The 26,743-nt window shown below is 39.2% G+C and overlaps 1 protein-coding gene across 4 annotated transcripts in view; it reads right to left on the bottom strand.

Annotated features, from left to right (window-relative positions):
* NELL1 (neural EGFL like 1) overlaps positions 1-26,743 on the bottom strand; it is a 960,090-nt gene that overhangs the window by 642,439 nt on the left and 290,908 nt on the right. For all 4 annotated transcript variants that reach the window (XM_017948552.3, XM_009186422.4, XM_021926833.2 and 1 more), the window contains one exon: positions 16,274-16,402. In XM_017948552.3, coding sequence (XP_017804041.2) covers positions 16,274-16,402 — 129 coding nt within the window. The remainder of the gene's footprint in view (positions 1-16,273; positions 16,403-26,743) is intronic.

Here is a 26,743-nt window from a genome sequence, read left to right as displayed (position 1 = left end):
TGGGCGGATCACGAGGTCAGGAGATCAAGACCATCCTGGCTAACATGGTGAAACCCCGTCTCTACTCAAAATACAAAAAAATTAGCCGGGCATGGTGGCAGCTGCCTGTAATCCCAGCTACTCAGAAGGCTGAGGCAGAATGGCGTGAACCAGGAGGCGCAGCTTGCAGTGAGCTGAGATGGCACCACTGCACTCCTGGGCAACACAGAGAGACTCCATCTCAAAAAAAAAAAAAAAAGAGATTTAATTTAATTTGCCTGAATCTTGGGCATGTCACTTTACCTCTCTGGGCCTTAGTTTCCTCAACTACAAAATACCCTAAGGAAAAAAAAAAAATCCCTAAATTATGAGAGTTGATAGGATACTAAGGAAACAATATATATTAAAGCACTTTAGAAATTAAAATGTCTTATACAAATATTTGTTATTGTCATATTTATTCTAGCTATACACATGCTCAATGGCCGCATATTCAGGAACATCATACCCAAACTTTACCCAAAGGGGAAAGCAAAATGACGAAACATTCTCTTCTTAATTATTCAAAAACATAAATTTGGGCATAGGTTCACTAAATTATGGAAGAGAAACAACAAACAGGTTTTGTAGGAGTTTGTGTTAAATAAAACAAACTTTATAACTCACTGTAGTTACCATACAAAAATTCTGCCACTTATTACAACTATACAAAAATTTTAGGAATTCCCAGATTTGTAAATATTACTAAAGCTTATAATTACGTAGTAAACCCCATTAAGGAGCATTTTTGAAAATATGATCCACAGAATTCTGGTTCTATGGAATGATAATAAGTTTCATGTGTGAATTATGATAATTCCATGTACAAGTCAGTTGAATAGATGCTATGTTAAACACAGTTGGCAGTGAGCTTCTCAAAACCATTATATGCAAGTTTGATATCTGGTATGTAAAATGTTCTAAACATATTTGAACAAGGAAACATTTTCCCTCTCTTCTTGGGAAAAATGGAATAAACTTTAAGAAATTTAAGTAAACACAACTGAAACATTTAAGTTATCCCTTTGAATTTTCAACAAGAGGCATTCAATACTCAGTGACAGTGGAGAACCACAAAGCCCAAAGTTGGGTTGGAATCTAGATATCAAATGGTCTGCTTGTCACTCAGTAGCCGGTTAAATTCTGATTGTGTTTTGGCCAATTACTACATGTCATGGGCATTCATTGTCTATACTAAAATTTATTATGAATTATGTTCAAAAGTCAAAGTAAAAAATAAATCTGAACATTACATGTTATATACATATGTACATATATCCATATATATGTATATATAATAAATAGTATATTGAATATATAGCTATATCCATGAAGAATAAGAAGTATCTATTTTGAAGCTATACCAGAACTAATCATACAATAAACAATGGATTTCAATGGCATTCTCAGTGAGGGGCAAGCTGTTACTACTGGACTGGGGCAGAATGGATGATATACATTTCAATGTGTTCAAGAACACAGAAAGGAAGCCCCAGTCGGGTGCAGTGGTTCATGTCTGTAATCCCAGCACTTTGGGAGGCCAAGGAGGGTGGATCACTTGAGGTCAGGAGTTCGAGACCAGCCTGGCCAACATGGTGAAATCCCGTCTCTACTAAAAAAAAAAACACACACACACACAAAAATTAGCCAGGCATGGCGGTGAGCACCTGTAGTCCCAGCTACTTGGGAAGCCGAGGCAGGAAAATCGCTTGAACCTGGGAGGTGGAGTTTGCAGTGAGCTGAGGGCATGCCATTACACTCCATCATGGGTGACAGAGCAAGACTCTGTCTGAAAAGAAAAAAAAAAAAAAGGCCCTGATTTTTATCATCTATGGAAATAATGTTAATGAATAACAGTGAATAATCATTCACTAAAAATGAGTTGCAATTTGTCAAAGTTGATTTAGGAAAAAAATCCACTTTCTCGAAGTAGACTGACACATCAGGTAGTAGAAAGTATTAAAACCATTTATCTTTTTAAAATTTAAGCATTTCAAACTTTACATTAAGCAGATTCCCTCTGACTGCCTAAACCCCAGACCCTAAGAGATAACTGAAGAGAAATCTCTTCAGTGTAAGAGAAATCACCCAGCTATGGATTCCCAGAAGAGCAGCCCAGAAGGGAGAGCTAACTAAAGATTTTTGACAATCTTGAGAAGTGCTATTCATCATAGCTTGTCAGAAATTGTGAAAGGATGCTCTGTTTACCCTCCCCACCAAAAAATGCTGAGTTGGTGTATGAGAAAGACAAATTCAGAGAAAATATTACTTCTGTGAAAGAAATGTGCAGAAGTCTAGGACTGCAGAAAATGGACAACTAACCAAATGTAGCCTGGGGGGGGAAAAAAAGGATAACAGGAATCCACTGGAGTTATTTTTCTTCTGGATCATTCTATAGGGCCATGAATTATTTCTGATGCCAGATGGGTCTGAGATTAAATCCTGATTCTGTCATATACTGTGTGATGAGCCTTGGTTTACTTACTGACCAATTACAGACAGGACGGAGCAAGATGACAGGTATTAAGACCTGATTAGCACAATGCCTGACACAAATGTTAGTTTTCCTTTTTTACCCAGAAAAACTTATCAAACATCTGGGAGTGTCCCACATCATACCACCAGCTGTTCGTTTATTCGACGAATATTTACTGAGCACCCACGCTGTTCCAGGAACTGTCCAAGGTGCTACGGAAAAAACAATCCGCAAAACAGGCAACAATCCCAGTCTTCATAAGGCTTACATTCTGGCACTTGTAAAGAGAATGCTCATTTCCATTCCTTCCTCCCAAGCCTAAACATGTAAACTTATTCCTTTTTCAGTCAAATGCAACACATGACTTCACACAATGCTGGAAGCATCAACATGTGAACTATAATCTATCTGACAAACCAAGTTTCTTTAGCTGGGCTCAGAAAGTTCCCATTAGAGTTTTGAGGAGCCAGGTGTCAGCATCAAAAGACAAATTTCAGCATTCAGCAGCAGCAGGAAAGTGATAAAGATCCAGAAATGAATGGGAAAAAGTCCCTGAATCTCTATAGCAGCTCCTTAGAAACTGTTAGCTAGCACTGGGCTTTCTGTAAATCCTTTCAATCCTAAAAGGAGGAGGGGAGGTTTCTTATAAAGACGTGCAACTTGTAACTGGAACATGTTTCGAGGTGGCTTTATCCACCTTAAAATTGGAAAGGAATTAACAAGATCTATCTATGAGATGCCAAATGGCTTAGTGGAAAGAATCCACAGAGCACTAAAGTTTATCCATGGAATCACACTCTTCAACCTTCATTTATTCATCAGTTCATTCAGAAAGTAACTAGTATATTCCAGGTGCTGGGCTGGGGATATAAAGATGAATTAGAAACAGCTCTGGCCTTTGAATAGCTCTTAACCTAAAATATATGTTAAGAAAAAGTAATGAAGAGGCTGGGCACGGTGGCACATGCCTGTAATCCCAGCACTTTGGGAGGCCGAGGCAGGTGGATCACCTGAGGTCGGGAGTTTGAGACCAGCCTGGCCAACAAGGAGAAACCCCATCTCTCCTAAAAATACAAAATTAGCCAGGGGTGGTGGTGCATACCTGTAATCCCAGTTACTCGGGAGGCTGAGGCAGCAGAATCATTTGAACCCCGGAGGTGGAGGTTGCAGTGAGCCAAAATCGTGCCACTGTACTCCAGCCTGGGCAACAAGAGCAAAACTCCATCTCAAAAAAATAAAAAAAGTAATGAAGATCCTGTTTGATAGGCACTCTAATAAGGTTTGATAAAGTGGTACTAGGGCTACTAGAAACCAGAGGGAGCCTCAAAGTCAGCCGTTAGAGTTTGATTTGATAAAGATGAAATAGAGAATTGATTCTAAATTCACTTTTCATACAATATCCAATATACTCCTTACACTCAATCAATGGATCCTGTGGGTTTCACCTCCTGCCCACATTTTCCATGTCCACCATTACATCTTGTCTGGACTGCAGCAGCAGATTAACCACTGGTGTCCCTGATTTGCTGCTACCTTCTGTCCTCCACTGAAGCCAGATGACTTTTCAGAAATACAAACTGGATCTTATCACCTCTTTTAAAATCTCATCAATAACATTTCAATTCCTAATGAATCCAAATTTCACAAGGCCTGCAATGCCTCCCAATTCTTTTTCTCTCTGTGCTCAATACTCTCAATCTCCCACACTGAGTTCCAAACACACGAAATGCTCTTTTACTTTTTGGTACTTCCAGGTTTTTAGTCACACTGCTTCCAACTCTTACATCAACCTCCTCTCTTCTCACCCTCCCTCTAGTTTCTAATTCCTTCTTATCCTACAGTCTCAGTGTGAATTTCCTATACCACCCCACACTTCCCCATCAGACATTCAGCATTCATCATAGTCAGTGTAGTCCTGATCTTTCAACCTACCCTCCCCTTGACTGGTGTCTTTCCTGCTAACTCCAAGAATTAGCCTTCCCCTTCCTCACTACTCACTGACACACACCCTGAACCATATATTTTAGGACTTACTTATATCTTATTGAACTTTATTATATTCAGATTTAACTAACACCCATTCTGTGCTGGATTCTGCCTTAGATCTTTTCGTTCCCTTTAGTTCTTATAGCAATTTATTTTTATTTTTTTATTTTACCTTAAGTTCTGGGATATATGTACAGGACGTGCAGGTTTGTTACACAGGTATACATATGCCATGGTGGTTTGCTGTGCCTATCAACCCATCATCTAGGTTTTAAGCCCTGCATGCATTAGGTATTTGTCTTAATGCTCTCCCTCCCCTTGCCTCCCCACCTCCCAACAGGCCCCAGTGTGTGTTGTTCCCCTTCCTGTGTCCATGTGTTCTCATTGTTCAACTCCCACTTACGAGTAAGAACATGTGGTGTTTGGTTTTCTGTTCCTGTGTTAGTTTGTTAAGGATAATGGCTTCCAGTTCCATTCATGTCCCTGCAAAGGACATGATCTCATTCTTTTATATGGCTCCATAGTATTCCATGGTGTATATGTGCTACATTTTCTTTATAGGAATTATTTAAAAAGACAACTGAGATAAGTGTTAGCACATTAATTATACAAAGCGAAAATGATGAGAGATGAAGTTCCCTGCTTAAGTTCACAAAACAATGATAAAGCCAGGATTTCTAAACCAGGTACCCCAAATCTAAATCCAAACTTCCCACTAGACCTGTGTTATTCTTCTGTAATTGTTTACCCAGGTAAGCTTCGCCAGGAAGCTGAGTCACAGCAGGCACTAACATACCAGCTGCAATAACAAGAGTACAATAAAAACTGAGTGATTTCAATTCTTCTCATTTCTGTCTGAATATTAGATTTCTTGGAGATAGTTGAAAGGTATTATCTTTAAATAACCAAAAAAGTTTAAAGCGACTACATTTCTATTTCCATTTAAAGCTCTAAAACTTGGACTTGTCCCTGAAAAGCAGGGACTGTTTTCCCTTCTGTTTTTTTCTTCTTCTCTTCCTTCTTTTTGCTACATAGAAATGTTAAGTACTATAAATAACATAATTTATGCATAATGTCTTTCAAGGAGATATGCTAAAGTCCTAAAATATTATTAAGTGAGCCAAAAACTGTCTCAGCGTGATTTCTTAAGGTGAAGGTACATCACTAAAAAATCATGTAAGGCCACACACATAGGCTTGGCTTCTGGGCACCATCCAGCCCCAAGCAGAGCAAGATAGATTCACCTGGAAAAATGCCAGGTATCTGAGTTATGAGAGGGAAGTCATGATAGAGAATCAGATGCAGCATGACTGCGAGAGTTTGGGGACAGACACCAAGCAAGGCCATGCAAGTTCATCCTTATGACCTCAACGATGCTTTATCTCCTTCTTACCCATCACAGCCAGGTTTGAAAACTCATCAAGATAACAACTATTTCATTAAGAGAATGAGATGAAAATAAGCATAAATAAAAGTTCTAATTTTTTTCCATAACCCAGTGGATCCAGTTTTGCACCCACTGTGATACCAGCATCCTATATGTGTATATACTGGCCTACAAAAAAAATTGAAACTTCTTAGCACATTCACAATGCTTTTCACCATCCAACTATCAACCATATCTTTACTCTCATCTCCTACCAAAATCCTTTGGTCCAGCCATGTCAAACTTCTCACTTTGAGCTTTTGTATCTGCTGATCCCGCTACTGAGAACAGCCTTCCTGCATACGCCTTCTTGCAGAATATCTCTTTCTCAAGGACTCATTTCAAATGTCACTCCCGCTGGGCAGCCTGTGCAGACTCCCATTGGCAGAATGTATTGCTCTCACCACTGTATTCCTACAACACTATTTAAATCCTAGGATGGAACAAATCCTATTGTAATTTTCTTATCTGCTACAAGGCTCTTTTCCCCTTTTTAAACTGTTAAGCTCCTTGAGGACACGATCTATGGCTTAATCATCTTTGGATTCCTGGAAGCCAGCACAAGACCCAGCCACAGTAGATGGTCAATTAATTTTCACTTAAAGAATGAGACAAGACTCTGGGCCTGACCCTTTCCTTTATGCCTTTGGTAGGGCTGCAGTGTACAACCTTGCAGACTTTATACTGCATAATTCTACCAGCTGCCACTCATCTAGACTGCTACATAAATGATGCCCCATGGAGTTGTACAACACAGAAGCCCCACTTTTATAAAGCCCACAATGGCTCCACACAATCTGTGGCTCAATATACATGTTGGTAGGTATATCTCTATGTTCAGAGTATGGATGGATGGATGGATATAGATAGATAGATAGATAAGATATTTATATATGCCATGAAGATCTAAAGACCTGTGTTCTAGTGTTCTAGAACAAATACTGCCAATGATTTAAATAATATTTATTGTTGGTATAATAATGCATGATAATATAATTATAATGTTACAGTACATAGCTATGCTGCTTTAGCCTTTGCAAAATGCTTTCACATTCAATATCTTATTTAATTTCCACAACCAATTGGCAAAGTAAGGCCTTTATTTTGGCCTCGTTGAAAAGACCTGTTTAGATCATGAAAGAAACCAAAACACAGAAGAATTGGGTGACTCTCCAATGTTACCCGGCTGCTAAATGATAGAGTCAGGATCCATCAAGGTCTTCTTGTCCCTCTTTCAATGTTTTTTGTTTTGTTTTGTTTTTTTACTACATCACTCCCCTGGGAGTTGTCAGGGGAAAAAATGGAGGGAAGAAAAATGTTAGAAAGCAAAAATATTTGAGGATAGCTGACCACCAAGACAAACTCCCAGGCAGAGACAATCTGCTCAGTCCTCTAAGCAGTTCTCTCTTCCATGTTCACATTACTTTAACTTTTCCTTTCTTTTGCTATGCTGCTTGGAATTTAACGGTTTGGAGACTTTCTTAATTAACAAACATCCTCTTTAAAGAATACATTTACCTCTGGTAACGTTAGCTGGATATCAATCATTTACAAATGTGTGTAAGCTTGTTCCATGAATTGCTTTCTTTCTAGCATAAAACTCAGAACTGTAGCACACGGGAAATTGTGAATTTTGCTTGGAAAGAAAGGAGATGGGTCACCTTGAGACATGAGGAATATTGAGGATAGAACAAACCCAAATGAGGTGATACAGTGGGGGCCACAGGAAAGGCTGGAGATAATGCAACAGGAAAGTGAAAGGGGGATGGTTAAGTAGTTAAATCCTATTTGGTCTCCAAGTAAGCAAGCTTCAACATAATCAGTTGAAGCCAAAACTCATTTATGGGAAAAAAGAAATAAATAAAAAGTAAAAAGCTTATAATTAATGAGGAGATTTTTTTTTTCATTTAATAACTGGAAAAGCTGGCAAGATCAAAAAGCCATTCACCAAAACCGATTTTTTTTTCCTCCCGGGCACACAGCTAGATGACATTTACCAACCTCTCCTGCTGTTAGATAGAGCCAGCATCTGAGTTCTGGCCAGTGAAATGCGATCAGCCCTGGACCATAAAAACCTCTCACTGGTAACCTTCCATTCTTCTCCCCTTCCCTGGTGACCTTGGGAGGCACATACTGCACATGCTAGAGCCACAACAGGAAAGAAGCCAGGGTCCCTGACTCATGGTTTACAGGGGAGCCACGTGTTAACCAGGAACATCCATTTGAAAATCTGTAGAATATCTATTTTCCATAAGCAGCTGATAAAAATGAGTTTTTTAAAAACCATTATCTTTTTATCAAAATGAAGGGACAGCTACCTTCTTGTCATGCAGTGAAGGGAAGGCATTCCGTAGCAAAGAAAGGCAGTGACGTTTATATGGAATAAAGTTAACAGGCAGCGTTTCAGCATGAAACGCTCACACACGAGCATTCATACATGAACTGAGTATTAGCAAAAGTGAGAAGCAACCCCTGACCTGCAGACTCTGCGCTTTAAAAAGCAGCCCTTGAGCAATGCTAGTAAGATGAACTTGACATAAGAAAACAGTGTCAGATACAGAAAAGCACTTTCTTTCTTCCTTCCTTTCTCTCTTTACGCAAATATGTTTGTGTGTCTATAATGTACCATGCACTATTTTAGGTGCTAGAGATAGTGAACGAAATAAAATTGCTGCCCTCATGAAGTTTATATTTCAAAGGGGTTAAGTCAGATAATAAACCTTTAAACAGAAAAACACAAATAAGAAAACAACACAATTTTAGAGAATAAGTGCTACAAAGAAAATAAATCAAATTCAAATGGTATAGGGAGTAACTGATGATAGCAGCAGAGCTAATTTAGCCAGCGTGGTTAGGAGCGATCTTTCTAAAGAAGTGACATTTAAATTACATATTGAACAAGGCCTAGAAAGCAGATTTGGAAAGATCTGAGCGAAGGGCCTCCCAGGTTGAGAAAAGAACTACTGCACAGGCCTATTGGAGGGACACAAAGAATTCCAGTGTGATGGGAAAAGAGTGTACACTGGAGAGAGTGAAACAAGATGAATTTGGAGAAGTAGGCAGGTTCCAGTTCACATAGGGCCTGACACAGGACCAAGTTTGCATATTATTCTGAGTCAGGGAGCTATGAGACAAATCTCAACAGGAGAGTACCATAATCTACTTCCACCTTAAAAGTTCAATTTAAAGATGTTTGAAGATGAACTATGGCAGGCAAGAGTGGATGCTATCAGGATCACTAGCCAAAAGATAAACGAAGCTTGGTCCAGGGTGGAAGTGGTGAAGATAGCAAGACATGAGTGAATTTGTGATTCATTTTGGAGGGAAAGCTAACAAGACTTTCTGATGTAGCAGATGTTGGGAATAAAGAAAAGAGTGGAATCAAGGATGATATCTACGTCTTATGACCTGAGCAACTAAGTGGATGCACCCTTACCTGAAATTGGGAGAAAAGCACCTGGTTTCTGTTTTCAAGACCCTGGAACTCAGGGTATCTTTGTAGTAAAATACTTCAGCTACATGAAGATCATGATGCTACATACATCATGATGTTCACACATTTTATAAAATGCAAAATATTTAAATACAAAAACTGTAAAAAAAAAAAAAGTTACGTAAGTATTGGATAACTAGATGCATAATTAAACAAACTAGCCCATTCCCTACACAATCTCATAAGCATTTGCAGGGTCTTGTTTCTATAGAAGTTCATTCACATGAGTCTCTGCGCCTAGTGAATATCTATCCCCTGGGCTTCTATGAACCGGCCTGAAAACCTAATCAATGCCTACACCACTTCTGTCACAAAGAAATAACTAAAAATTCTGCACATATCTTGCAAATAAATGTTTGAAGCATGAAGCATGGCAAAAAAATAATAATAATAAAACAAAACAATGCTATTTGAACATCCATCCTGACCATTGCCCCAGCTGATTTGACTGGGGTTCAATTCCTAAGGACAGAGCTTAGGAATTTACCCCTTCTTTTAACAACTAGGTGGAATAACCAGGATTTGAAGTTGAACTTTATTTTTCTTTGTGTTATACTTTCAAGAAGAAAATCTTGTGTGTGCGAGTGTCGGGGGCGGGGCGGGCAGCAGGGGGCGGGGAGATGGTGGTTAAGAAGATTTCAAGTGGGTGGGAGAGCAAGAATAGATGCACTTTGGCTAAGTAGCCTAGGAAATAATGAAGCAGAGGCAGAGAAAATCCAGGCCTGGGAACAAGGCTCAGCTGCATCTGCCGCCGGGAGGAAGGTGACATGTGAGTTATCCTGAACAAAGCAAAGGCTAGGAATCTCTGTGCCTTGGAAAGGGGAGGTGGGGATTGACAGATAGCTGGGTACTGGAAGATCTCTCCATTAGTAAGGCAGGCTAATGAGAAAACAGGAAAAAAAAAAAAAAAAAAAGATGCCCCAAGGTATTCTTATCTCAAGCATTCTGAATCCCTGGAAATAAATGGGAGCAGGAGCTAAGAATTAAGGTTTTGCTGAGGACGCCTAATCAGAAGAGGCTTTTGATCCCTACTGTGGTTTGAATGTTTGTTCCCTCCAAAATTCACGTGGAAATTTCATCACCATTGTAACGATATTAAGAAGTGGAACTTTTAAGAGGTGATTAGGCCATGATGTCTCTGCCCTCATATAAAAAGGCCACTTCTGGCCCCCTCTTGCCCACTTCTTGCTCTTCTGCCTTCCACCCGTGATGATGAATCAAAAGGGCCCTCATCAGATGCTGGCACCTTGATTTTGGACTTCTTAGCCTCCAGCACCATCAGAAAATAAATTTCCATTCTTTGTAAATTACCCAGCCTCAGGTGTTCTGTTACAGAGGCACGAATGAACTAAAGTGATGCTTTGCTATCCAAAGTAGAGCTTTAGGAGACTGAAGTCCATACTCGAGAAGAAACTGGGCTATGTAGATCATGATGTTCACACATTTTATAAAATGCAAAATATTTAAATCTAAAAAATGTTACCTAAATACTGGATAATTAGAAGTGTAATTAAGTAAACTAGCCCATTTCCCCTACACAATCTCTTAATTAAGAATTTGCAGGATCTTGTATCTATAGAAGTACATTCACAGTAGTCTCTGTGTCTGGTAAATATCTACCCACTTAGCTATTCTGCGGGCTGCGTTCTGTTTGAACTCTGATCTCTCTATCACTTTCCCGGCCTCTTATCATTCTAAAGGTCAGACCCTTCACCACCACCTCTAGTCATATGAAAGAAGATGTAAATCACCTTGCTGATCAGCTGCTCTGTTTCAGACATGTCAGTTTTATTACATGAAATTATTAAATTCATACCAATTCGGGTCATTTTTTTCCAAAATATTTCCTGGAATACAATTCCTCTTGTGTTTTTCCAAGGAAGGAATGAGTTCACCTATACATTATTATGCTTGGTGCCCCACTGCTAACAATATGCACCTGGAAGAATTCATGAACCCTAGTCCTTCCATCTGAATGTATTCTCCCCTGTTACCTGCCAATTTGATCTCCTTCTCAAAGTACTGGTCTCAGTGAGCACACAATCCTGCAATTCCAAGAAAGATCTTCATAACCATTAATGATTTAAGCAAATAATAATGGTAAAAATAATAACTGTGATCTATTCAATATTTAGGGAATACCAGACAATTTGCTAAATTTCTGACATGCATTGTTTCATTATCATCTTAATTGGGAAATCCATTTACCATGTTGAATTTGGCATAACAAAACGCTAATTTATAACTTGTGGTCTGTAAAAAGTCTATTGCTTGGCAGCAGTGCCAGAGCAAACTCCTGATGACTCAACAATTTGTACTTTGGTAACTCTCAATGCTTGCTCTATTAAAAACTGCTTTCAGTTGTGAGCTCTGAATTTTGGTATCCTTCTGAACCCAGAAAAGTTGGATCCATTAATTCAGGAAGACATATCAGTAGTCTTATGCTATTATGCACAAGGTAATATAACTCCCCACCCCCAAATCCTACAAATGTCAGTGGCATAGAAGATTATTTCTCACTCATGCCACATATCTATCACCTGTCAGTTGTCATACGGTTCCATGTCATCTTCATTCTGGGACGTCAGCTAAAGGAGAAGCCCTGACCTGGAACACTGCCAGTTTTTGTTTCAGCGAGAAAAGAGAATGATGTGGAATTCTGCAAAAGCTCCTTGAGGTTCTACTCTGAAACTACATATCATGTCTACTCACATTTCATTAGCCAAAACTGATGTCGGCAAAATTGGGAGGGCAACCAACATTTTGAACGCTAACACAGTATTGGAACAGTGTGGGTAGTGGAAGGAGAGGGAGCAGCGTAAGTCGGGCAGAAAGCTCTGGAGTAGAAATGAGTTGAGGATGAACTTTTCACTTCATTTCTCTGAGCCCTCGTGTCTGTATTCATAAAAAGGAGTTAATTTGGCCAATGCTGCAACTTTCTCACAGATTTACTGTAAGGTTCAAAAAGTGTAACATACATAAAAGGAGTCTGACAAATTCAAAACACTCGCAAGTAAAAGGTATTACCATTTAATGTTAATTGTAGTGCTTTCCATGCCTGACAGATGGCATGATGTGTATATTAACATTGTTCTTTATGCTCCTAAGTAACTTTTTACTACAGGAAGAAAAAGTTTAGGAGACTCTATCTAGGTAGACTCCAAATTCAAGAATTAAGATCATGAGTAGGACCCCTGTTGCTATACTTTCCTCAGACACTATTTCTAATGCATCAGAAACTACTTAAGACCAACCTGTTGAAAACGTCATTACGAAGGGAAAAAGCCTCAGCCGACAAGATTCCTAAAACATTATAATCCAACTAGAGCAGTTTTCAAAATGGGAAAGGCTCCTACTGGAGTCGGAAGAGGCAAAATGAAACAGCCTCCTGTGAACTGTATCACAGCCAACAAAAGGTCTTATTGTCTTCTATTGATTGGCCAGGAGTTCAGCTAGCTTCCCCGTGGCAGTTTCTACGACAATCTCCACAGAGCAGGAGCCCGTAATATGCCACCTCTCTGCTTCTAACTTAGGAAGTTAAGGAAATTGAAAGCCTTTTGTGCTTCCTTTTCCACTGAGAGCCTGAATAGGCTTTTCAAGATGGCCTGGACAATGTGTGTAATATTTTGTTTTAATTTGCAAACCACTCTTGTTCATTGTGGCTTTTATCGTATGCGTCATTTTCATCCCATTTACTCAGAGTAAAAATAACTTGCTTCAAGCAGCTCATAAGTATTTACTTCTTTCTAGGCTGTGGAGAGACAATGAATGCAGCCTCAGAGAGTCTCTGTTCCTAGGAGGGCACTTGGCCACCTGTAAGCTTGTCTATCCGATCATTTCAAAGGGCAAATCTTAAGAGAGAGCTAGGGAAATGGCCTCCATGATCATTTATCTCATTTAATTCATCTAAAGGTAACCATAAAAGAATGGTTGCTAAAACCCGATTTTGAGGTAAAGGGCCAAGCTTATTTGGTTTCAGGAAGACAAACCTCTCCTCCAGCTCCAGGGAATAAACACAATTAGCCCAAACCAGTGACAGCCATCTCATTCTCTTTTCTCACACATCGGTCTACAAGTGTGTGTATGGTGAGGATAGAAGTGGTGTAACCCGGGTCTGAAAAATAACACAGGGGAAGTCTTCTGTATGTGGTTATGGTGGTAATAGGGGTAGAGTGGGAGAATGGCTTTCTAGGAAGGACTTTCTTTGAGCATAAAATGACAGAACTTCACACAGACAAGGTTTTTAAGCCCTGCCCCTTCCTCTCTTCCTTGCTTAGGATGCTGCTGTGAGGGTACAATGCTTAGAACTATGGAAGTCATCATGCAATCACGGAAAAATAAGCCCAAAGATCAAAGTTCAAATGCTGAAGATGGCAGAAGGAATGAGAGAAAGGCATCTGCTCTAAATGTTGGCATTCACTCTACTGGGTTCTCTGTGCCTCACAGCCAGATGCCCAGTATTTGACCCCAGCTTTAACCCATGAGTTCTGTTCCTGCATGCTAGAAGGGGTCCAATGTTTAGCCATTTCTCCTCAGGTGCTATCCTTCTCTCCAAGAACACATCCCCTGGAGCTTATGGAAAGTCTCCATACAACAGGGAAACGACTGAAGCCCAGTCACATTGCCATTACCCAACAGCAATAGCACCACAATGCAAACTGGCCTAAGGCCAGGCTCATACACTGAGCTAAACAGGAGCACATCTAAGAAAACAGCGATTCAGACCTAAAAACCAGTCAACATTATAAAATAAGGCCTCATAGAGAAAGAGCAGATTGATATTGCAGGTGGCTCCTCATGGAGCCAATCTTTTGTAATAAAAAACGATATCAATGAGAAATGAATCAAAGAGTCCCAAACAGCATTAGCACCAGCAGTTTTCTCCCATATTCTGCCAGGTCTCGACAGAGAAGTGGAGCCAGGAATGTTGGCTATGCTGATTTCAACGAACAACTAAAAGGTCTGCAAGTGGTGTAATCAGGATTCACATTGTTTTTGAGGTTCCTTCTATCACTTTTATAATTGTTCAAAGTCTATCCCTGCATATAAGAAAAGGTAAGAAGGTACATATTTTAGACTATTATGTGGCTTATAGGATTTTTCCATGGTAAATAGTGGGAATATTCACATTTTTAACTTTTAAAATTACTTAAATTTTCTGATAGAAAATAGCATAAGATCTAAACATAAATATTAATATGAAGTGTTGAAATTGATACTCCCATCACCCCAAATTAACAAATAACTAAGATGTATTAAAGGGAAGATGAAAAGGTTCATAAGTGAAGGGGCAGTTTCATTCTCCCAAGTGGCATGTCTCCTTAAAACTTCAAATCCATAAAACCAGCCAAAAAAAAGGGTGAAAAATAAGAAGACAAAATTATTATATATTATTAGAATATATTGTTAATAAAAATTATGGTAGTAACAAACAAAGTCTTCCAGAAGAAATGAAAAAAAAAAAAACAACAGAGGGTTCCTACAAGGTACTGGTCTCTGGTAGTAATAAGATACATCCTCTTGACAACTAGAGGTCTTTAGTCAAAGCCAAAATGTTAAGCAGGGATTAGCAAGATATAGCCATTCCTGGGTATATGCAGGGAATTGGTTGTAGGCCCCTGTGTATACCCAAACCTACACATACTCATATCCCAAAGTAGGCTTTGCAGAACCCACTGTATAGGAAAAGTTGGCCCTCCATATAGGCAGGTTTTGCATCCTGCGAATTCTGTATTTTTGACTTGTGTTTGGTTGGAAAAAATCCATGTATAAGAGGGCATGCAAAGTTTAAACCCGTGTTGTTGAAGGATCAACTATGAGACAGCAGAATAGTAAGAAATTCACCATTACTATCACCAGTTATTACTGCCTTTACCTTTAGAATACCTGACCTACTTGAGAGCTAAAACACTCAGAGGAAAGTGACCAGAATTTTGCAGCATTCATTGAAGACAACTACCCAAATCATCATGGTGCAATATATCATTAATGAAGACAACAGGAATAATTGGAACTAGAACAAAAAGAAAAATAGCCCAGCCATCACTTTGCTTATTAAAGCTTTTGCAAACTGATGGAAGGGAGCCATGAGCACATTGGAAATGGATGGGCTCAGATATTATGGCACTATACATATAGACCGGGTCAAACTAACTCCCACTCCTCTGGCATGTTAAGGTAATAGGGATGTGCAATGCTCACCACTAGCAGGTTGCAGTACTGAGCCTGAAAAAATGGTGCTCTCTTAAGACGGAGGAGCTGTTTTCTCTAGAGCAGAAATGTGGGTCACTGATGCTTGAGGCCACCATCCCACTGTAATGGCATCAGCCCATGTGCCAAAGTTATGAGTCCCTCCATCACTGTGACTTTTAGTAGAGATTGGGAATTGGCAATGCATGAATCAGTCATTAAGAAACCCACTAAAAAGAATACAAACCTGATCTTGTCAGGTCAAGGAGATAGCAGCTTAGTATGAGTTAATGTCAAAGTATCATTCGAAAACAGAATCCACCATGTACATTTAATTAAATATGAAGATGGCAATCTCATCAAATAAGAAGAGAGAATATGATGTGTCTATGGTTGATCTAGTGATTGTTATGTGCACAGCAGCAGAACATGGGATTTGATATGTCCCTGTTGCCTTTGTTTCTTTGCTGTGTTTCATAACTGCCTTCAAAGGTCTTGCCTTCTCACGCTACTGAGCAGTATGGATAAACTAGGAGAACACAGAACCTTCAGCAATTGATATGATTTCTTGTAGGATTGCATAGGACCAGAGCTAAGTGATAGTTTTCACTCTTTAACCACACCTACCAGGAATACACTTCTCAGTCAACCTCTCACAAGTGACTTCATGAAATAGCGTACTTACCTTCACAGTAGGCAGAGTCTCCCTGGACAGAGATGTAACCACTCTTGCACTCACAAGTTGCTTTTGTATTCCAGTTTTTGCACTCTGAGTTTTCACCACATTTAGGTCCTTCTGCACAAAAGTTATGACCTAGAAAAAACAAATAAAATTGTACAACAGAAAAGAAAGAAATAAAGTAACTCCCCAAAATAAAGTATGTAACTTTTTTTTTTTATTATACGTCACTATGCAGGAAAATACACTTTGGCAGTATGTAAGGATAAACTGGATAAGAAAGTGGCAGAATAGATATAGGAAACTTTGGGCTGTCCCAGGCATAAGAGGCTTTCCCCTACCCATATTCAAATTTGCGAAGACTGTTCCTGCCTGAATGCTTTTATCCATGCTGATCCTGCATCCTCTTCTCACTACATTCTTACATTACTACTCTTTTTGTATTGTTTTCTTGTAAAATTTATAATACAAAGAGTACATAAAATTAATATATATGAATATATAAAATAAAATGAATACAACCAGATTATCAAAACTGCTTAATTTCCCTCCCCCAATGAATCTCCCTCCCAGCCACTAGAGATAACTATCCTCAATTTTGAGTTCATCACTCCCTTGCAGCTTTTTATACCTTTACTACATATTTGTGTTTATGCCTAAACAATATACCATTTAGCTTTGCCCATTTTAAACTTCATATAAGGGAAATCATACCATACATATCTTCTATGGTATGTTTTTTTAAAAAATAGTTTATATCCATAGGTTTCCAGGGAACAGATGGTGTCTGGTTACATAAGTTCTTTAGTGGTGATTTGTGAGATTTTGGCGCACCCATCACCTGAGTAGTATACTCTGCATCCTATTTGTAGTCTTTTCTCTCTCAACCCCATGCCCCTTTCCCCCTAACTTCCTAAAGTCCATTATGTCATTCTTATACCTTTGCATCCTCATAGCTTAACTCCCACTTTTGAACGTGAACATATGGTTGGTTTTCTACTCTTGGGTTACTTCACTTAGAATAACGGTCTCCAATCTCATCTAGGTTGCTGTGAATAACATTAATTCATTCCTTTTTATTGCTGAGTAGTATTCTATCATCTATATCAGTTTCTTTATCCACTCACTGACTGATGGGCATTTGGGTTGGTTCTACATCTTTGCAATTGTGAACTGTGCTGCTATCAACATGCATGTGCAAGTATCTTTGTCATATAATGAGTTCTTTTCCTCTGGGTAGACACCCAGTAGTGGGATTGCTGGATCAAACTCTACTTTCAGTTCTACTTTTAGTTCTTTCAGGAATCTCCACACTGTTTTTCATGGTGGTTGTGCTAGTTTACATTTCCACCAGCAGTGTAGAAGTGCTCCCTGTTCACCACATCCACGCCACAGCCATTTAATTTTTATTATACTATGGTGTGCTTTTCTCTATTCATCCATGTGAATGCCTTTAGCTATGGGTTCATTCATTCAACAAAGGATTTAGAATAGTATATAAACTTAGTTGACAAAGCAGGAGGATCAGCACCAATTTTGAAAGACTTTCCAGTGAGTAAAATGCCATCAGACAGTACTTTTAAACACACTGGGAAACAAAAATAATTTGTGTGACTCACTTATTGCAATATTCGCTTCATGGCCATAGTCTGGAACCGAATCCATAATATTTCTGGGGTATGCCTATACTATAGATGGACATTTGAGCTATTTGCAGGTTTTCATTGACAAACGAAGCTGCTAAAAACATTCTTAAACATGCTTCCTGGGGCATACTCTTTAGCCTTGTATTCAACATTTTCTTTGCTTAACATTCTTTCTTGTTCCCTGCTACTTCTTCAAAGAAATTTTTCTTCCTAATATAGCCTTCAGAAGTTCCTACAGAATCTTTTGATAGTGACTCTGCTCAATTTCAATTCGTCTAAACGTGTCTTTAGACTATCTTCATACTTAAAAAAATAGTTTTACTGAATATAGTTATTTTATCTCAACATTTTGAACATGTCATTCCATGTTTTCTGGCTTCTATTATTGCTGCTGAGTCACTTATTAATCTAATAGTCATTCCTTTATATGTGGTAACCCCTTTCTCTGTGGATGCTTTTAAGATCTTTATTTGTGCATTAGGTTGGGTTTTATTGTTATTTTGAGACAGAGTCTCACTCTGTTGCCCAGGCTGGAGTGCAATAGCACAATCATTGTTCTTTGCAGCTTCAGCCTCGTGGGCTAAAGTGATCCTCCCACCTCGGCAACTGAGTAGCTGGGACTACAGGTGTGTGCCACCAGGCCCAACTAATTTTTTGTTTGTTTGTTTGTTTTGTTTTGTTTTGCAAGATGAAGTCTCACTCTGTTGCCCAGGCTTGTCTCAAACTCCTAGGCTCAAGCGATTTCCCCACCCTCTCCGCCTCCCAAAGTCCTAGGATTGCAGGCATGAGCCACCACAACCAGCCTGATTGGGGTTTGTTTGTTTTATATTTTTTCAGTTTTAATCTAAGGTATGTAGGTATAAATGTATTTGTATTTAAGATTTGGGGGGATTCTTGAATCTGAAAAATGATGAAATCTTTTATCATTTTGGAAAATTCTTAGATATTCTCTCTTCAAACATTCCCTTTCCACGTTTTTCTCCATTTTGTCTTTGTGGACTTCCAATTAGATAAATGTTCTTTCTTCTCAAGCTCTCATCTATGTTACTTAGACTTGCTTTCATATCTTCTGTTTCTTTTTCTTTATGCTGAATTCTGTATCATTTCCAGATGTATCTATCAGTTAATTCTGTCTTGAGCTGTGTCATATTCTCTTTCAGTCACCCACATCATTTTTAATTTCACTTGCTGTATTTTTATTTTTAGAATCCTATTTCATTATTTTTCAATCTGCTTAGTCAAATTTGATAGTCTCTTATTCTTTCATTTTTTAAATTTCCTTTTTAAAAAAATTCTTTAAACATGTTACATATAAATATTTTATATTGATAATTCTAATATCTTCAGGCTTTGTGCATCTACTTTTGCCATTTGTTGTTTATGCTGAGTAGCATGCATGATGGCTTATTCTCTTGTGCTTTGAGTGATTCGTCTATCTGTAAGCTCATATTTTTTGGAATTTAATCTGTGAGAATTATTTGAGGTTTTGGTTTTTAAACTGCATTTCTCTGGAGAGGATTTGTGTTTCCTTCTGTCAGGGGTCTGAGTGAACTGTCAACCCAAGATGACTTTCAACTACATTTTTGTCTTAGGGCTTGAAGACTGAGTCACACAAGTGGAATAAAGTCCAGCCCTAAGCTTTCAGGAATACAAGATTTTCTCCTGCAGACCTCCATCTAGAGTCAAGACTGACAGGCAAGTCTCCTTGTACAGAGTGGATTTTTCCTAGTTCACCCATGGAGGGATTCATCCTTTAAGGTTCTTGACTTATGTTTCTCATACTCGCCCTAGGCTGTCTCCTGTCTGCTTACACAGTGTCCATTAGAAGCCAGATTTTAAACCACCAGAGACTAGAAATTGCACTCAGGGCAAATGCCAACTCCACTGTACTTGCTTATTTCAATGGAATCACCCTCTTTCTATATTCTGGTCTCCAGTTGTTTTTTCCCCCTTACTGCCATTGCCACCAAATGTTCCAGAAAATTATGCAGCATTTTAGGTGAACTAGAAGGAATAGGTAACATCTACCATAAAATTTGCGAAGTTCAAATATGATAAAGTATATAAAGATGCTTTATCATCCTTAAATCAGGACTTTTAGTAAACAATAATTATGCTCTATCTCATACTGTGATCTCATAGAAAACAATGGATCTAGAAGTCAGGAGATCTAATTTATAATTTAGGGTCTGCAGCTAACAAACAGTATAAATCACTTTGCTTTTCTAGGTATGTATATGGGGAATGAATGAAATTAGTAATTTTTAAACTGTGCTCCTCAGGGCTCTAGGCACAGATGAGTTGTTACACAGGGTTCAACTCTGTCTCTGATTCAAATAGAATAGTTATGCTTTTATATTTTTGACACATTGATCATGGTTTTTTGTTTTTGTTTTTGTTGTTGTTGTTGTTGTTGTTGTTTATTTGAGACAAAGTCTCACTCTGTCACCCAAGCTGGAGTGAAGTGGCATGATATCGGCTCATTGCAAACTCCACCTCCTGGGTTCAAGCAGTTCTCCTCCCTCAGCCTCCCAAGTAGCTGGGACTACAGGTGCACAGCACCACACCCAGCTAATTTTTGTATTTTTAGTAGAGATGGAGTTTCACTATGTTGGCCAGGCTGGTCTCTAACTCCTGACCTCGTGATCCACCTGCCTTGGACTCCCAAAGTGCTGGGATTACAAGTGTGAGCCACTGCTCCCGGCCCATATTGATCATGTTAGTGACAGTTTCTGGCTTAAAAATACGGAAATCACTCCACGAGATAAAGTCAAGTTAATTCCTTTCAGTGATAACATTCTAGAACTATTTTTCTTTGCAATAAAATTTTAAACCAACAATATTTGGAGAATTCTTACTCTGAAAGATAATAATATTGTTATTAAATGATAAATTTCATGCACCTATAATATGCCTGGCATGCTAGATGTTTTAAATGGGAATAATAATATACACCTTTTAATATGTTGTTGAGAAAGTTAAATGGGCTAATCGGTGTGAGGCACTTGAAACAGTTCCTTAATACCTACTAAAGAGGTCAATCAATGGTGGCCACTAATAATGATGATGATATTTTTAACAATGATGACTGAAGTTCAAAATAACTTAATGTTGTTATCCTCAACTTCAAGATAAAAAGTACAAATTCACGAACCTCTAGGTAGTAAGTGGAGATGCCAGGGTTCTAAATTAGGTCTGGCTAACTCCAAAGCCCATGTGCTTCTCACTACGTCATATATCCTCCCAGATAGCAAAACCTAGTGATGAAAAGTGAAAGAGGTAGCCACTCCTTGGGACATTAGAGAGTAGATGCATAGGCCTAGGTGAGTTACATCCAGCCTCACTACTTACGACCTGTTAACTGGTGACTGCCTCAGTCAAAAATCAGAGCAAGAGTCTAACTGGCTGGAAATCTGAAACCTCTGACAGTTGACAACCCTTCTATAAGGGCTTGAGAGGCTTACAATAATCATTACAACTAGCAGTGCTTGATGTTTTTCCTACCAAAGGGGTACTTTTAGGCATCACGTGTCTCTCTTCCAAAGGAAGAGCCTGAACTTCACTTCCCATGTCTGAATTGATCAATAATTAAATCAAATGGTCACATTTTCCTTCATTAGGAAGCTTGATTCAATGGCACATGTGCATCCTTTATCACACATATTCCTTGTCTGTGTTTCTTTTCTCTTTTTTTTTCAGGAGACTTTAACTGTCCTTTTCTTTCCACATGCGTCTGACAGCCTGGAACAAAGCCTTTCAAACAGTGTTGATTTTCCAATGCATATGTTTCTATTAAGCATGTACCATGTCAAATCACAATGCCAGGAGTTGAGTAAATTGTATTTCAAGGACAGTGAAGGGCCGGTGAGACAAACTGACCTTCAAGTCAAATCCACTTTGATTATGCGTAACCATTCTTCAAGTCAAATCCACTTTGATTATGCCTAACCATTCTTCTCAAAAATGTGTTTTTTAAATTAATGGAGGCCTTTATTCAAGTAATATTCATTCCAAGCCCACTTACCTTTCTGCACAAGTGAGTGAATAATCATTCACTCAATATTTATGGGGCCTCTACTCTGTGGGCTGCAGCAGTACATAATTATCTGCAGACACTTCAAAGATGTTTAAGATATTCTCTGCCCACAGGGAAATTACAATCCCTAAGGGGCAATAAACCACATATGGCCTCCATCAAGGCAATCTTTGTTAAGTCAGATGTGAGCAGGAAAAAATGTCATAATGTTTCAGAGAAGGATAAATCACTTCAAGATAACAAAAAACTATAATAGGTAGAAACTTGAGAGGAGCAGGACCCGGATCCTAGTGGGAGAAATGGAATGCCAACTGAAGAAGAAGAAGAAGAAGAAGAAGAAGAAGGAGTAAGTTTGGAGAATCCCAAATAATCTGCTACAGAAGTAACAACAGCAATAATTAACATTTATTGAACACATACCATATGCTAGGCACTTGACTAAGTGTTTTACATGCATTATCCCATTTAATCTTATAACAATTATATGAAGCTGAATTATTATCCCCATTTTACAGATGTGACAACTGAAGTTAGAGGAAGGTGGTGCACTTGTGGAAGGTACAGAGCCATAGTCTGACTGAGGCTGGAGTACTTAATTACTGTCCTGTTCCACTGCCCTCTTAAGAACAACAAATTTTAAGCACCTAGCACATGTGCAGGCATTAAACCAGACAATAGGAATATAGCAAAAAATACCATACACATGTCCTCATTCATCCTACATTCTAGCAGGGGTGACTGACTTTGAACACTGGGTTCCCAGGGGATATTATGATGGAGAGGGGCAGGGTGCTCCAGGAATGTATGCAGAGAAGAAACCTAACACAATGTTTTAAAGAAGAGATTTGAAGGATGAGTGAGGTTGGCTGTACAAAGAGTAAGAGTCCCAAATGCTTAGAGAAGCATGTGCCCATGATATGTACAAAGAAATTAATGAAAGAAAATGTAAATGTTGGGGTCACACTTTCTCCTCTGGTTGAAAGCAGCCTAAAATGTGGATGCCGTGGTGGTCTTGTATCGAGTTCTGTTGCCATGAATGACCAGTAACACTAGCAAAATGATTTACTTTCATTAAATTCATTAGCCTAATCTGCATATAATAAGCTCTGCCTATTACACTGAGGCCCCCCACACTGCCACTCTCCAAATCCCACTCTATATTGTTTATAATTATCGAGGAACCATCACTGATTCTGCTTCATCTCTTGGTTTTCCAGCCAATGACAGACATACATCGTTATGATTCACTACTGTAACTTCTTCCACAACAAGGAATAAATGGGTCACTAATAGTTCCTCAATCTCTTGTCCCTAAAATATACCCCAGCAGGTCACGCAGGTTGCCCTTGAAATTATATACCTGGACAATCTAAAAGTGCACTCCAGAGTCCTCTATTCTAAAATCTCAGAACATCAATATCTCTCACATTCACTACTGCTTACCCAACCTTGAAATTCATATAAGGAGCAATGGTATAGTGAGGGCAGCATATTCCATGTGCCTCAGACACATAGAGTCAGGTCCACTCACGGACTGGTTAAGAAGGATGGCTGAAAGGTCTTTATGAGAACTGGATGCCTTTATGTACTCCACAAGCAACACACAAAACACAGGAGAAGCCTGGGCCCTTGAGAGTGAGAACATTCCTTAAGCTTTTGTGGACAGAAGGTAGGGCCATTAGAACAGGCCTAATAGAGACTGAACTCCCAACTCTCACAGGTTCTAGCTTAGAAAGCAATTGGTTTCTTCTACAGTAGTCAACATTTAAGGGTCTTTCCTTAAGGTCTGAGGCAGCCTAGCCTTAGTGTCAGGTTTCCTCTCTGGGAAAATGTGCCTACTTCTGGAAGCCTCATAGGCCTTGATCCACTGTAGCACTTTTAGGGCCATGAATTCATGTACTCACTGAGACTGTCCTCTGTCCCCAGCCCCAATAGTTGAGCATATAGCCCTGTCTTTCCAGTCCACTTTAGCCCACGGTTGCTGGGATTTTGATCAGATCTCATCTATCAATACGCAGAGGAACTGGTCCATCTGTGAACTGCCAGTTCCTCTATTTAGGCACTAGTTTACACTCTCATTAAGTGACTTTTTCTCAGGTCTCTTTTCTTCTCAAATTGCCTGAAATCCTCTCTCTAAAACCATTTCAATTATAAATTCACCCAAAACAATGAGGAAGACCGGGTGGGGGGGAAATCATTTGATGCCAAGACTCTTTGGGAGGGTTTAATCGAAGGGCATAAAATCTTAAACAGTACAAATAATCTCAGCTAATTTCCGTCCAGGCCAGATGACAAGGCAAGTAAGCCTGAATTAAAATTACAGATAAATGCATTTGGAACAGATGTCGGAAAGAACTTTTTCCCAATACTAGAAGTCATAAAAAGGCAGCAAAACCCTCCAACGTCATTGGCGACATTGAAGATACAATTAGAGCTGATTACGAGGGGAATAAAACCCTGAGGAGTATGTTAAGAATTTCGGGATGGGTCAAATGATGGGTCTGTTTTCCTGGAGTGGTCCTGCGAATACATGGTCAATATTGTTGACCTTTTTTTTATTTTTTTCATCCTTTAACTGAGAGCACCAGAAATTCATGAGCAATCTTTTTCTGCTGGGTCTACACGGATGCTTTTATTACTTCTTCGCAGGCAGGAGCCCAGATGTTATTCCAGTGCACACTCCCCTTCTCCACCTAATGGCCTCACACTTCAAGTGGGCAGGCTCCTGCTACAGCCATTACCTCAAGGTAAAGAGGAGGGTAAATGAATTTCATGTGGCCAGCACAAACTGTCCTGAGGTATCAGAGAAAAGCTGCAGTGGTGATTAAGGCTGTTCGGGTGGTGCTGTTGTGTGACTGAGACCTTGAGTCCGACGAACTGCAAAGCGGCCTCTCGCTGCCAGCAACCATCACCTTAATTCCCTTTGCATGTTTCTTTCCTAGCAATTCTATAGTTCTTCTCCTATGGGTGTCCCAGCTGCTCCAATAGCCCTGTGGATTAAACCGCCCATTGACTTCGTTATGTTCATTTTTCCCTAAAGGACAAGGGAATTAGTTACAGCATCTGCCATGACACAAAATTTGAAGAGAGAAGGTACCTGAGCCCCTAGCTTGGAGACCAGTTTGTTGATACAGTGAACACCATAAGTCAGTCAGAACCTGTTCTTATTAACTTTAAAGTCCTAGGTTTAATTCAAACAAAGAAAAAAATCAAATGTAAAGATGTAGCCCGTATCTTCCATCTTGGTTACTCAATAAAAGGTGGGGCGGAGGACAGTAACCATATAAGAAAATTGGGTAAGACTCAGTTAAAAAAAATTAACTTCATAATCAAGCTAGCAAGCTGTAACTTGAGGAAATCAATTATAACTCAGCAAAATGGGTTTTAACCTTATTTCATTTGTAAAATATATAAAGCCTATCAGCTAGTGCTGAAAATAAGGTCATTCATTCATTAACATGACAATGACAGAAACATTCTATGTGGGTGGACCATATCTTCATCCCTACCTTGTCTCCTGTATTTAAATAATCAATTCATAAAATGTGATCATTAAAATAAACGTTATTTTTAAAAAGACTGGAGAGCCGCATGGATATTCTATAATTAAGCAAACTGAGATCAGCAGCAAAATCCACTCTCTGGAAGTTGTCTCAAATTCCCAGTCTAAGCCTCCCCAGGTAAGGCGGCTCATCAGAGTCCTAAAGAAAATAAACCTTGGAAAACTTCAAATGCTCCAGGCAGGCATGAGAAAGGTCTTGACTTAGACTTCTGAGGAATGATACTGTATTGGGTAATTTCCCTCAGACTAATGACCGATGGTCACAGTAAGAGAGAGATGATAAATATGCTAATTGAAAGGCCTTCGGTGCAGGTATTGAAAGGCCACGGCCACTTTGGTTTTTGTAATCAGTAACATCAGGATGGCAGAGGCAGTACAGCTATAGCATACCACAGAGCTCATTCCCTAAAAGATGCGCCTCAGCTCATCTCGGTCCCACCTCTCTGCAAACGATGCTGCCAGCCAGTCTGTGGACAATCAGTCCACAGAGCAAACGATGCTGCCTCTCTATATGCAGGATACAAATTACTTTACATAGAAATCGAGTGTTTCTCACCTTTTCATTACTTTCTGTTTCAGAGAAGGGGAGGAGGCAAGAAGAACTGAATAATTTGCTTTAGAAGTCCACTGGGCTTTCCAGGTCTTGTCAGAACAGTAATTGTCCAACCCCCTCCTCCTCTTGTGAGTCCACTCAGAAATGTAGAGGAAAAGGCAAAAATCAAACAGAAGATAAAGAGCAAAAGTATTTCTCACAAAATTGTGAGAGACGATTATGTTACTTTTAAAGATGGAATTAAGAGATACGGAGCAAAATTCACGGGGGGGGCTTAGTTCAAGATGACAGACTTTTGAACTCATCTGCATTGTTCTTTGTTAATTGTCATTTAAATTGTAGGGTTTCATGAAAAAGAGACATCTCACTATCCAGATAAATATGCCTTTCATTTCCTGATTGCCTGATGGGCAGAGCAGGCCCTAGCATGTGGACAAGTGGGCTGGATGTTCTGGGATTCTCTCTGCTACGGATCAGCAAGAAGGAAGGTCATGACAGTAGATGTTTCTGAAAAGGGCCTCAGTCAACAATGCTGCCTCCTTTACTGATTCTGAGATGGGAGTAGTACAGAAGAAATCCAAATGGTTAATTCACCTACCTCCTGCGAAAAGACCCTCCCACCATGTCTTTTCTGAAGACATGCTCTAGTTCCTGTCCAAATGTAGAGCAGTCAAAGAGC

Source organism: Papio anubis, chromosome 12, assembly GCF_008728515.1.
Source record: "Papio anubis isolate 15944 chromosome 12, Panubis1.0, whole genome shotgun sequence".
NCBI classification, from domain to species: domain Eukaryota; kingdom Metazoa; phylum Chordata; class Mammalia; order Primates; family Cercopithecidae; genus Papio; species Papio anubis.
Note: the sequence above shows the minus strand (reverse complement) of the source record. Positions and strands in the feature narration are given on the sequence as shown.